This window comes from Salvelinus sp. IW2-2015, linkage group LG12, assembly GCF_002910315.2.
Source record: "Salvelinus sp. IW2-2015 linkage group LG12, ASM291031v2, whole genome shotgun sequence".
NCBI lineage: Eukaryota > Metazoa > Chordata > Actinopteri > Salmoniformes > Salmonidae > Salvelinus > Salvelinus sp. IW2-2015.
The window spans coordinates 5,465,959-5,478,010 of NC_036852.1; the positions used below are offsets into that span (position 1 = coordinate 5,465,959).

Below are 12,052 nucleotides of genomic sequence, written 5' to 3' on the forward strand. Positions count from 1 at the left end.
GTGTGGACATGAAGCTAGGGTTAGGGTTGTAGTTGAGGCTAAGGTTAGGGTTGAACCGGGGTGTGGACATGAAGCTAGGGTTAGGGTTGTAGTTGAGGCTAAGGTAAGGGTTGAGCTGGGTGTGGACATGAAGCTAGGGTTAGGGTTGTAATTGAGGCTAAGGTTAGGGTTGAGCTGGGGTGTGGACATGAAGCTGTCCAATTGCTGAGCTGAGGTCTAGCTGGCCATTGTGAGCTCAGTCATGCTGCTGTGACGGTCAGGGTGGACACAGCCTCCCAGAACCCTCTCCTCTCACTCTGGAACACAATCTGAACCAAATACCAGACCCCACACCAGGACCTGTGACAGCCCATTCTGGAGAGGGAGGAAGGGGGGGATGAGAGACGGAGAGATAGAGACACAGACAGAGAAGGGAAGAGAGGGGTAGAGACGGAAAGAGGGGAGGGTATATAGAGGATTTGAGGGAGGGGATATGAGGGGGTAAGTTCTACAAAATAGCCAGAGGAGTCCTGGTGTCCCTCAGTCAGCCTCCCTGCTTTCCAGTCCACTCCACAAGCCATCCCAGACCTCTTTCCTGCTCCAAGCCCAGGACCCTTCTCTGCTCCAGCCCAGAACATTCTCCTGCTCAGCCCGAACATTCTCCCTGCTTCAGCCCAGACCCTTCTCCTGCCACCATGAGCTCCTACCGCCTCTCTGCTCAGTCGGCCCAGTCTGGCTCCTCTCCTACCGCCGCACCTTTGCGCAGGGTACAGCGCCTGCCATGTCCCATTCCCTTCTACAGCAGCCGGGGCTGGGGGGGGCTATCGGACATGGCGGCTCCGGCCACATCTCCCCCGGGTCTACGAAGTCACCAAGACTTCCGCCTCGCCCTCTTACTCCGGCTACCGCACCTCGTCTCACTTCGGCACCTGTGATGTCATCGACCGCACACGGTTCGCGGTCCTATGCGGGATGGGGGAGACGCTGGACTTCAGCCTGGGCCGACGCGCTGAACCAGGGTTCCTCCACACGCGACCAACGAAGAGTCGAGCTGCAGCACCTGAAAACCGCTTCGCCAGCTACATCGAGAAAGTTCGCTTCCTGAGCAGCAGAACGCTACATTGGTGGTGGATTGAGAGGCTGCGGGGGGTGAACCCACACGCATCGCCGACCTGTACGAAGAGGATGAGGCCTGCGTCGCCAGGTGGAGGCCTTGACCATCAGAGGAGCCGCGTCGAGGTGGAGAGGGACAACCTGCGAAAACTTGGACAAACTCAAACTCAGGTAGGAAAGGGGGGGAGGAGTGAAAGAGGAAGCGGAGAGAGCCGGGTGAGGGGGAGAGGAAGAGAAGAAGGTAGGAGGAGAAGGAGGGAAGAGTAGGGTAGAAATATGGTAACTAGAAGTTACTGTAAAGACTGCAGGGGTGTAGTTTCTGATTGGTGGATAAGTGGATGAAGGAGAGGATCATGGGTAAGATTAGAGAGAGGTGAACTCTAGAAGTGAAGATCCTATTATAATGTAAGCAAGASATTTCAGCCACCAAAAYCAGCGCRGGTATCACGGCTGGTTCATGCATACAGTCCCCTGGGATTTCAGTCAGCGCCTCTCGATTAGCTGTTGTGGTTTAGCTGGTTTGTTTGTTGTGGTCACAGCAAGTATTTTTAAACTTGGTCACATCACTCACTGCAAGTGGACTGATTGTGAGGTGCTGTTGCAGACGTTGTATATTTGGATTCTTACTGTAAGTAAAATAGGAAGTGTTTCTGCTTCAGGTTTTTCAAGCGGGTGATAGTCTTACTGCCGTTTGCGTAGCTGCGAGATCAGCATGCCTCCTCTGCCGTTGAAGTGACATAGATGACATATTAAATACGCAGTGTACGTGTGGCTTGAGTGACAGCACAGAATCTTCCATGACATTCTCATTCAGCCCCGTGAAATAGGAGAGAAGCACTAGTGATTAATAAAGACTGGCGAAGAAAGAAAGATGCACACAAGTGCAGAGTGGGATAGTCTTGTTCCAACTCCAGTGGACCTTTAATTAAGTCAACAAAGATCCATCCTCCACCCCTGAAGGACTAGACCCAGCCTCCTTCTGAAGGACTAGACCCAGCCTCCTTCTCACATTAGGGTATGGTCTAAGCCTCTAGCCCTTACAGAGGCAGGTCCTTACCGTCGTTTACTGGCGCCACGGTCCGACTCTATAAAAGGCCAGGAATGAAAACATCTGTATTCAGACAGATACAATCCAGATCTCTCTATCTGTCAGTATGGCCTCCTGACGTCTAGAGCTGGTATTCAAAATGAGGACCTGGGATTGGATTAAGACCACATTTGCACATTAGATCCACACAGCAGTCTTAAAGTCCCTTTCAAACAATTCCTGGGTGACAAATCACTTGTTATTAGACAGGTGACATGCCTAGTTAAAGAAAGGTTCAATCAAAATGTTTGATAAAAYGTGCGGACACGTAAAAGACACAATTGTGATCGGGTCTCACTCCATCTCTTTGGTCAACTGTGTATCCAGACTGCAGGAAGAGATCRTTCAGAGGGAGGACGCAGAGAACAYCCTGGCTGCTTTCAGAGCTGTGAGTTGAACACTATTAATCAACACAGATTATGAATATGATAACATTTTCATGTCTCACTACTAGTATTTTCCCTGCTTTTAATCTGAATGTAGGCTGGATAGTCGTTTGAATTGCCACACAGCTGGGCACCGACGTCAGTCAGTTCAACGTCAAGTTTTCTTTTGAGTTGTCAGCTGATGTGAATTTAACGTTAAATCAACAACAACAACAAAATCACCATACCATTGGATTTAGGTTAAAAGTTGGGTGAAAAAAAGACGAAATCCAATTAGTTTCCCACGTTGATTCAATGTCATCACATTGATTTTGGGGGTTGAAATGACGTGGATTTTTTTTTGATTCAATCAGTTTTTGCCCAGTCAGATGCCTGTTGAATTCATCTACTCTAACYTCTGTTCTAGGATGTTGATGCTGCCACTCTGGCCCGTCTAGACTTGGAGAGACGCATCGAGACCTTACAGGAGGAGATCGCCTTCCTCAAGAAGATTCACGAGGAGGTACGTTACTCAGTCTGTATTTTAATGTGCTATGTGTTACTACAGTTGGTCTGTCTGTCTGTCTGGCTATCTGTCAATGTATCTAGTCATTGGTCATTCCATCTGTCCGTCTCTCTGTGGTAGGAATGAACAAAGACACACACACACACACACAAACACACACAGACACACAAACACTATTTGTGTGTGTGTATGCTTCATAACAGACAATGGAGAAGAGAAAGCTGTAGAAACCTTAACCTATTGACCTCTCCTACTCTCTCTCCTTCTCCAACTATCTCTCCTCCTCCTCCTTCTCCTCCTCTGCTTTCTCACTTTAAACCTATTGAAACCTCCCCAGCCTCACCCCTCCCGTCCCTCTCCCCATACCCCTCTCCACCTCTCCTCCCCACCTCAACCTCACCCTCCCTCCCCCTCCCCTCCTCCCTCTCCCCACCTCCCCTCCCACCTCAACCCTCCCCACCTCCCCTCTCCTCCCCCTCCCCTCTCCCCCACTCCCCTCCTCCTCCTCACCCCCTCCCTCCACTCTCCCCACTATGCGCCCCTCTCCCACCTGCGTGTTCCCACCTTTGCACCCCTCCGTGCCCTCCCCCTCTTGCCAAGACCTCCACCGCCCTCCCTAACTTCCCTCCTCTCTTCCCACCTCCCCCCGTGCCCCTCCCCACCTGCACCTTGAGCAGGAGATCCGCTGAGATTGCAGTCCAAGATGCAGGAGACTACAGGTGGCACGATCCAGATTGGACATGTCCAATGCCGGACCTGACAGCTGCCCTACAGGGACATCAGGCTCAGTACGAGGGCATTTCGCCGCCCAAGAACATCTCGAGGCAGAGGAGTGGTACAAGTCTAAGGTGATGGGGGGAGAGAGGAAGGGGGAGATAGATAGAGAACAAGAGGGAGGACGGAGAGATGTAGCGGGGAGAGAGGACAGAGATATGGAGAACCAAGAGTGGAAGAAAGAGAGAGAAAGGAGAGAGAGAGAATCGGAGAGATATATAGAACGGGAGAGAAAGAGGGAGAGAATATATTGAAACGAGAAGAGAAGAGAGAGAGAGAGGGAGAGATATAGACAAGAGAGAAAGAGAGAGAATAGAGAACAAGAGTGAGAGAAAGGAGAGAGAGAGAGTATAGAACGAGAGAGAAGAGAGAGATCAGATCAGTCAAATTCTTCAATTTACTAGAAAACGTCTCTGGCACTTCTGGGGGTACAGTTATTGTGATGTAGACAAAGTGATGTTCTTCCTGTTGACCTCTGACCCCTGCTGACCTATAGGTGACAGACCTGAACCAGGCGGTGAACAAGAACAATGAGGCTCTGAAGGAGGCCAAGATGGAGACCATGGAGTTCAGACACCAGCTCCAGTCCTACACCTGTGAGATTGACTCACTTAAAGGCACCGTAAGTKTCTGTCTGAATASTATTTTCCTCTTCTAACGACACCCTTTATTCCTCCACATATCCTTCTGTACTTTCATAATTCATACCACTACGCTTTCATTCCTCTCCTTCTAATTTTTTCCCTTCCCTGGTCTGCAAGTTCACTTCCAAGAAACATGTCAATCTCTTTCTCTAATTTCTCTCCACCTCCCTCACGCCCTCTCTCCTCCCCCCTAACCCCCCTCTCCCTCCCTGCAGAACGAGTCTCTGATGAGGCAGATGAGAGAGATGGAGGAGCGCCACGGGCGGGAGGCGGGCGGGTTCCAGGACACCATCTCCCGTCTGGAGGCTGAGATCGCCAACATGAAGGATGAGATGGCCAGGCACCTGAGAGAGTACCAGGACCTGCTCAATGTCAAGATGGCCCTGGACGTAGAGATAGCAACCTACAGGAAACTGCTGGAGGGAGAGGAGAGCAGGTATGAGGAGGGAGAAGAGGAGATGAGAGAGAGGAAGGAGGAGGAGGAGYGCAGGTTAAATGGGGGAGGAGGAGTGTGGGTAGGTGACAGAGAAGCAGGAGGAGGGAGGCAGGAGATAGAGAAGCAGGGGAAGGAGAGAGGAYGGGATAGAGGGCATGGGAGATGGAGAGAGAGGAGGGCAGGAGAGATGAGAGATAGAGGAGGGCAGGAGAGAGGGGGAAGAAAGAGAAGACAACAGCAGGGGGCTGAAGGAATAGAGTGAGGGGAAAGGAGGAGAGGGTTGAGGACAGGGAGGTGATGAATTATCTTGTATGACGATAGTATTTGGTATCACTGCTGAAAACTGACATCCCCCTTTTCTCTCTATCTGTAGGATTTCCCTGCCCATACAGAACTATTCCACCATGACTTTCCGTGGTAAGAACAACACACACACACACAAACGCACGCGCACARGCACACACACGCTCTTTTTTGTCAAACGCTGCTGCAAAATATGATGAGTTACAGCATCGCGCCATAAGAGGGCACAATTGATACAAGTAGCTACATCTTTTGCAGTGCTGTTTACCTCGCAGTAAATCAAGTGACAGGGTTGAACTTCAAATGATTCTCACTTGACCCCTCACTGCTGACGCATAAATAGAACCATTCATTGATAGATTTTAAGGGGTGACACGAAATTAAGAAGGTGAACAGAGATGTTCAAAAAAGGTGAGAGATGAGATGTAGAAGAAGAGTATTAATTTCACGGTTGTCTGTCTGGACAGAAACGAGCCCAGAGCATCATCACCGCGTTGCTGAGTCACACTCAAAGAAAAGTGTCCTTATCAAGACCATTGAGACCCGTGACGGAGAGGTAACACACACAAGCACACACACCCTGACATAAAGATACCCCTKTGTTTGTAGAGTGAACCAGAGATAGCTCACAAACACACCCACAGACTTGTTTTTGCACTGACTTGTATTTGAGATAATATCTCAAATTCCTCTCCCCTCGCTGACAATAATATAATCCACCGAAGGTTTTCCTTCCACCTGAGTCAAGTTCTCACAAGCCATACTTACCTACCAACACACATTTCAACTTTACTTCACACCTGTATCGTTCCCAATAGTATAATAGGCTTGTTATTTCACTTCTAATACACACCAACACTGCTTTCTCCTCCTCACGTTACAGTAAATGTCTCCTTTGTCTCCCCCTATAGGTGGTCTCTGAGTCAACACAGCACCAGCAGGATATCATGTAACAGACAGCAGCAGAGAAGATGAAGACTGAGGGAAGACAAAAAGACTAAATAAAAACAAAAAGGACTTTAACAACTCACCCTGGGGACTCTTAGTTGTTCTTATTTCAAAGACGTTAAGTCTTTAAAGACACAAAGGTCATTCCCTCAAGTGAAATAGTCAAAAGGCTGGGTGACTTCAAGTACGAGCCGACCTGTTTGTAATTTTCTACTACAGCTATGTGCACCGTTTGCCTTTATTTATTACTATATATGATACTGTACGTTCTATCACAAGGCTGACGTTAGTATGAGGAGGGGTCTCAATGGACAGAGAGACAGAGGAGAGGGGTGAGAAGGGAGAGATGTGTTAGGGAAAAGGAGACGGGGGGGGGGTGAAACAGGTGAGAAGGGGAGACAAAATGAAAAATGGAAAGGGGGAACATGGAATGAGAGTGAGGCTGACAATCGCTTATGCTGTTCTGAATGGTGGGCCTATAGGTTGGTTAACAAATACAACAAACAGCGACACACGGTCACCAGATTCAGTCTGCCAGTCTCTGTACCTGTCTATCATGTTCTCTCTGTGTGTGTGTGCGTGCGTGTTGAATTAACAGCCAAAGACATTGTAGAATCACTTTGTTTATCATATACAGGCCCATAAAAACACATGCTTTAATAATAATAATAATAATAATAGTATTAATAATTATATTTGTAATAAGCATGGAATATCACCGGCCTACATTTATGAGGCTGCACTCTTGAAGTCAAAAGATGTCAATAATATAATGTCAATAAATTACCTGATAAATAAATCTACATACAGTACTTCAGAAAGGACACGTTATTGGGGCGGCAGGTAGCCTAGTGGTTAGAGTGTTGGACTAGTAACCGAAAGGTTGCTGGATCGAATCCCCGAGCTGACAAGGTAAAAATCTGTTGTTCTGCCCCTGAACAAGGCGTTTAACCCACTGTAAGCTGTCATTGTAAATAATAATTTGTTCTTAACTGACTTGCCTAGTTAAATAAAAGGTTAATTTCATATAAATAAAATCAAATATCCTAAAATAAATCCATAAGAAAAAAMAAACAATCAAATACAGATAAATGGTAAAAAATAGAGTGTTGTTTATGTACAAAACAGAAGATCAGAAGAATACACACTAGTGGAGAGTTACACATCTGTTTGTGCTGTATGGACAACTCTGTYATAGCCTGGTCCCAGATCTGTTTGTGCTACCATGCCAACTCATTGTCATGGTAAGGAGTTGAAATGATGGATTAAACAAGACTGGCACTCAGGCTAATTTGCTAACACTTCCTATGAATATGCTCTTCATAATGTAAAATAAGCGCATAATAAGTGCTCATGAATATCAATTTAATCTCTATGCATTATAGTGCATTATACATAGCTCATAAGGCATTATACATGTGCTTATAATGCATTATTAAGAAGCTATTCATGAGAAGTGTTTAACGAACTCTGCACGTGGTTGTTAGATGTGGGGTGACCAGACTAGAGGGGATAGGAACCACTGTCTGGTGAGGTGAGGAGGACAAAGCCACGGGAGACAGATAAGAGAGGGGGACAGGAACAGGAAGGAACCACTGAGTCATGCAGCCAGGTAGGTTTCCCCTGGAAGATTCTGGGAAAATAACTTTGATTCTCATACCCTGTCCCGACCCACAGCCCAATGGGGCAATAATAATAATAATAATATTAATAATAATAATAACATCACGCCTGTATTATATTATCACGTGTTGTGTTTCACACTCACAGTCCCTTTCACAGTCTGAGTCAAAGACAACAATAAACCATAGATGTCATGTCATTTACTGATACACGATAGACAGAATGTTATGAACCATATTGAAAAGCCAATGCACATTATGTAGGGGTCTATCTATATGTAGGCGATCCTCTGTGACCTGAACGGTCCTCTCTGTAGAGTGGATGGGGAGTGGTCAWTACTCTCGTTGTATTGGTCGATCGTTTATTCTGACCCCTTTCTGTTTTGAACTCTTTATTTTCCTCTTGCTGACCCTGTGCTGACTTCCTGTAGGGTTCCTTTTGATAGAGCCCAGGGCAGGTTAGACCAATCACCATCCACTGTTTCCTTGCTTGCTCCCTGATTGGGTCACTGTTGCTCCTCTGCTAGACATAGGCCTACCCTCATTCCTATCGCAACAACTTTGTTGTCTGTCACTATAATAATATAGCATGTTATCATATAGTCGCTCACATCTCTCAGTCAGTGACCACTGCCAATAACCCCTATCCCACTGCTGAGTGGTACAGTCCAAGTAAGGGCAGTCACAAGGCACCCATAAATCAACCGGATCTCCCAACTTCATTTAAAGAAGGGGGAGTTCAAACTGCTTTCCAAAGAAGGATATCGTCCAGCACCAAGAATGCATAATGCTTCCTCTTAAAAAGACACGTATTCTTCTTCCCAGGAGGTGATCTGTTGTCGGGCTGGCATGGCACAGAGCAGGGGGGTTTATTACTAGTCAGTTCTCATCAGAAYGTCCCAACTCCATAGAAGGATGGAACCGTAGAAATGCAGTACAAAAGGAACTGCCTGTTGACGACAGAGAATGATTTGAGGAATGAAGACTGCCGAGTAGTAGACAGACTTTAAGTTGAATCTTTCAAAATCCTGAAGAGAGAGGATTGTATTCCGGTGTCCGTGGTAAAACGATGCCTCGTTTGAAACCTGAGCCATGCTTCTTTAAACTGTGTCCTGATGGAGACTGGCTGGAGGCTGGATGGAGAGAGAAGCCTCAGGTAACATCTATCCATCCAGTTAGAGGCCCTGTATTTCTCTCTCTTTTCACCAGATCCAGTTCCACTGCAGTGTGTGTGGATGTGTGTACAGTATTTTCATGCATGTGGCTGGTGTGTGTGTGAAACAGAAAAAGGAGTTCAGGCCTTTACTATTCACATACTCTGATTGGCTCCAGCATTGTGGTGGGGGAGTGGTCAGTCAGACCTATACTGCAATACAGGCCTTTGGGGGTGTGGTCACACCATTTAGGGGTGTGGTCAGATCCATACTGCAGCCCAGGTGGGTTGTGGGTATGGTCACACCTTTTGGGGGTGTGATGTGGCTGCCAGATCATTGGGGGTGTGGTTGGACCAGTGGTTGGGGGAGTGTTCAGACTCGTAGTAARGGGCCTGCAGCTGCAGTGAGGGGCGTGGTGGAGCCACAGTCATAGTCCACATCCACATTGGTGTGAGCCCCTCCTCCCCCCATCAGTCTGCCCCCTCCAGGATACGGCCTGGCCTCCACCTGCCTGTCCCGGAAACTCTGGATGTAACTCTGTAGAAAGAAAGAAAGAAAGAAAGAAAGAGATAAATATTGCATGTTAGATCAGTGATGAGAGATAAAGTGAGAGAGAGACCGCAAGAGAGAGGAAAAGAGAGACAACATTTTTTGATGAATGCTGATGAAGACACTGAGTAAGAAGAGATGAGGAGAATGGACAGTGGAAGCGAAAGACAACGAGAGAGAGAGAGAAAGAGTCAGGGAGTACACTTGTACACTCACAGGCGATAGGACGTCCCCGTCAAATCGTCGTATAGGGTTGGGTTTCCTGCGATAGGCGGGCTCGGGGTGCAGGGGTTTGGGAGGGTGAGAGCTGTGGGTGGAGTCTCTCTGTTGCTTATTCTTCCTCTTCTTGCTGCGGTCCCTCCGCTCCTCCTTTTGACGGATACGCATCAGCTGGACCCGCCGCTGCTGACGACTGATTATCACTGAGAGAGGGAGATGGAAGACGGGGTTCAGATATACACACACACACTCAAAGAACACACATACACACGCAACGACATTGCGCAGCTAGCAACAGATGTTTTAAAACAGGCACACAAGAACGACCCAACACGCCCTTTGACAGTTGCCCTGCTCCACATGATTGTGTTCTGATTTTGTTCATCTTTTTATTTAGACTAGACAAGCAGAGCCAGGCACCATCTGGCAGCCAGGGAGTTCACCCAGCAATAATCTGCTTCTCTCTCGCTCTCTCTCTTCCCCTAAAGCTACCTGCTCTTTGTCTCTCCCCCTCCCTCTCTTTATTTCTCACTCTTATTCTCATCTTTGTTTACATTCGGGCGGCAGGTAGCCTAGTGGTTAGAGCGGTCGGCCAGTAACCGAAAGGTTGCTGGATCGAATCCCCGAGCTGACAAGGTACAAATCTGTCGTTCTGCCCCTGAACAAGGCGGTTAACCCACTGTTCCCCGGGCGCCGAAGACGTGGATGTCGATTAAGGCAGCCCCCRGCACCTCTCTGATTRAGAGGGGTTGGGTTAAATGRGGAAGACATATTTCAGTTGAATAACTGACTAGGTATCCCCCTTTCCTTTCAAGCACCTCTCTCTCGCATATAAATAGCTCTGTCAGTCTCAAAATAAAAAGTCCACAAACTTCAGCATTGACGTCACTGTAACCCCTCCAGKCCCAGATCTCAGACTCACCCTTGGTGTGGGAGTATCCCTCTGCTGTCACCTTCCACTGTATTAGCACCCCCAGGAGCGCCAGAGCAGGCCACACCCCCAGCACCACCCAGGTAATCCAGCAGACGGGTCTCCCTCTGGGCGCCGCTTTCACCCTCTCATACAGGTACAGCACCAGGGCAAACAGCTCCACAAAGTAGTCCAGCGCCACGGTGATCACCGCCGCCCCGAACACGGCCGTGGACACGGTGGTGAAGAAACGCTGCCATTGGAGGGTGAGAACGGCGAACAGCATGCCCAGGCCGAGCAGCACCCCCAGGGGGACCCAGACCGACCGCGGGGGGCTGTTCGACAGCTCCTCCATGCCCACCAGGGTAGCCACAGCCACCAAGAGGCCCAGGAGGAGACCCACCATGAAGAGACCCACGGAGCGAACCAGCATGGTGACCAGGCCGCAGAGGGTGCCGATGCCCAGGCTGATGCCCACAGAGGCCTCAACACTGAGCTGGGTGTCCAGGACGTGCTCCTTATAACACAACATGAAGATGACGATGGAGCCGAACATCAGGCCCGTCAGGAACATCACCGCTTTGAAACAACGGTACCCTGAGGAGAGAGAGAGACAGGGAGTTTTGTCTTGAGCATAGAGATCCACTATAGTGGTGTTCTATTTAATTCTGCGGTCTTGAGATTGTCTTGTTTGACCATCTCTGTTATATGTTTACCGTGGCAATGTACATAAATGTACCAAGTCAATAGTTTATTCAATTAAATTGGATTCAGAACGCGAGAGACACATTTTTATCTGAGAGATGGGGAAGAGAGAGAGAGAGAAAGAGAAAGAGAGAAGGAGAGGAAGAGAGGAAGAGAGAGAGAGAATTGAGATGATTATCCTATGCATACCCCCGGAGCGGCTAAATTCTCCAGAATATCAGCTCAGTGTTGCTTACYTAATCTCATCACTGTGCTTCACCTGTAATGACTGTTAAGCATAGTGTCAGAGAGGTTCTGCTGCTGTGACAGATGCACATTACCACTGAGACTAGTGAATCACCCCTCAGTGTTTCCAAGGAGGAAGGAGCTATGGCCTTACAACCGCTACAAAGAATCCCTTTTTGCTCACCGAAGAAGCAGTAGATGATGCCGAAGAGGCAACACATGGAGCACACGATGGAGGGAACCACTTTGTACCGCCGGCCCGTCTCCTCGCAGCCGTCCAACCGCTCAGGGTTAAGGTCCTGAGGGGGCGGGGCCAGCTTGAGCGCCAGCGTTTGCAGCGTGGACGTCATGGAGACCAGAGAGTGATGGAGTGATGGAGAAAGTGAGAACGAGAGATGGAGGGATTGGGGTTTTCAGGAGAGGGAGGAGTAGGGCAGGGAAGATCAGGGAGCATTTCCCATCCACAAGAATCCACCTGTAGAGAGAGAGAGAG

The 12,052-nt window shown here is 48.4% G+C and overlaps 1 protein-coding gene and 1 pseudogene across 2 annotated transcripts in view; one reads left to right on the forward strand and one right to left on the reverse strand.

The window, feature by feature from the left end:
• Positions 1 to 605: 605 nt before the first annotated feature.
• LOC111971079 (desmin-like) lies at positions 606 to 6,257 on the forward strand (annotated as a pseudogene).
• Positions 6,258 to 6,791: 534 nt separating this feature from the next.
• Positions 6,792 to 12,052, reverse strand: part of LOC111970922 (transmembrane protein 198-like) — a 24,454-nt gene continuing 19,193 nt past the window's right edge. For both annotated transcript variants that reach the window (XM_023997683.2, XM_070445938.1), the window contains exons 2-5: positions 11,744 to 12,034; positions 10,642 to 11,226; positions 9,717 to 9,922; positions 6,792 to 9,488 (exon numbers count right to left, since the gene is read on the reverse strand). In XM_023997683.2, the coding sequence (XP_023853451.1) occupies positions 9,324 to 9,488; positions 9,717 to 9,922; positions 10,642 to 11,226; positions 11,744 to 11,909 (1,122 nt within the window). In that variant the 5' untranslated portion in view covers positions 11,910 to 12,034 and the 3' untranslated portion in view covers positions 6,792 to 9,323. The remainder of the gene's footprint in view (positions 9,489 to 9,716; positions 9,923 to 10,641; positions 11,227 to 11,743; positions 12,035 to 12,052) is intronic.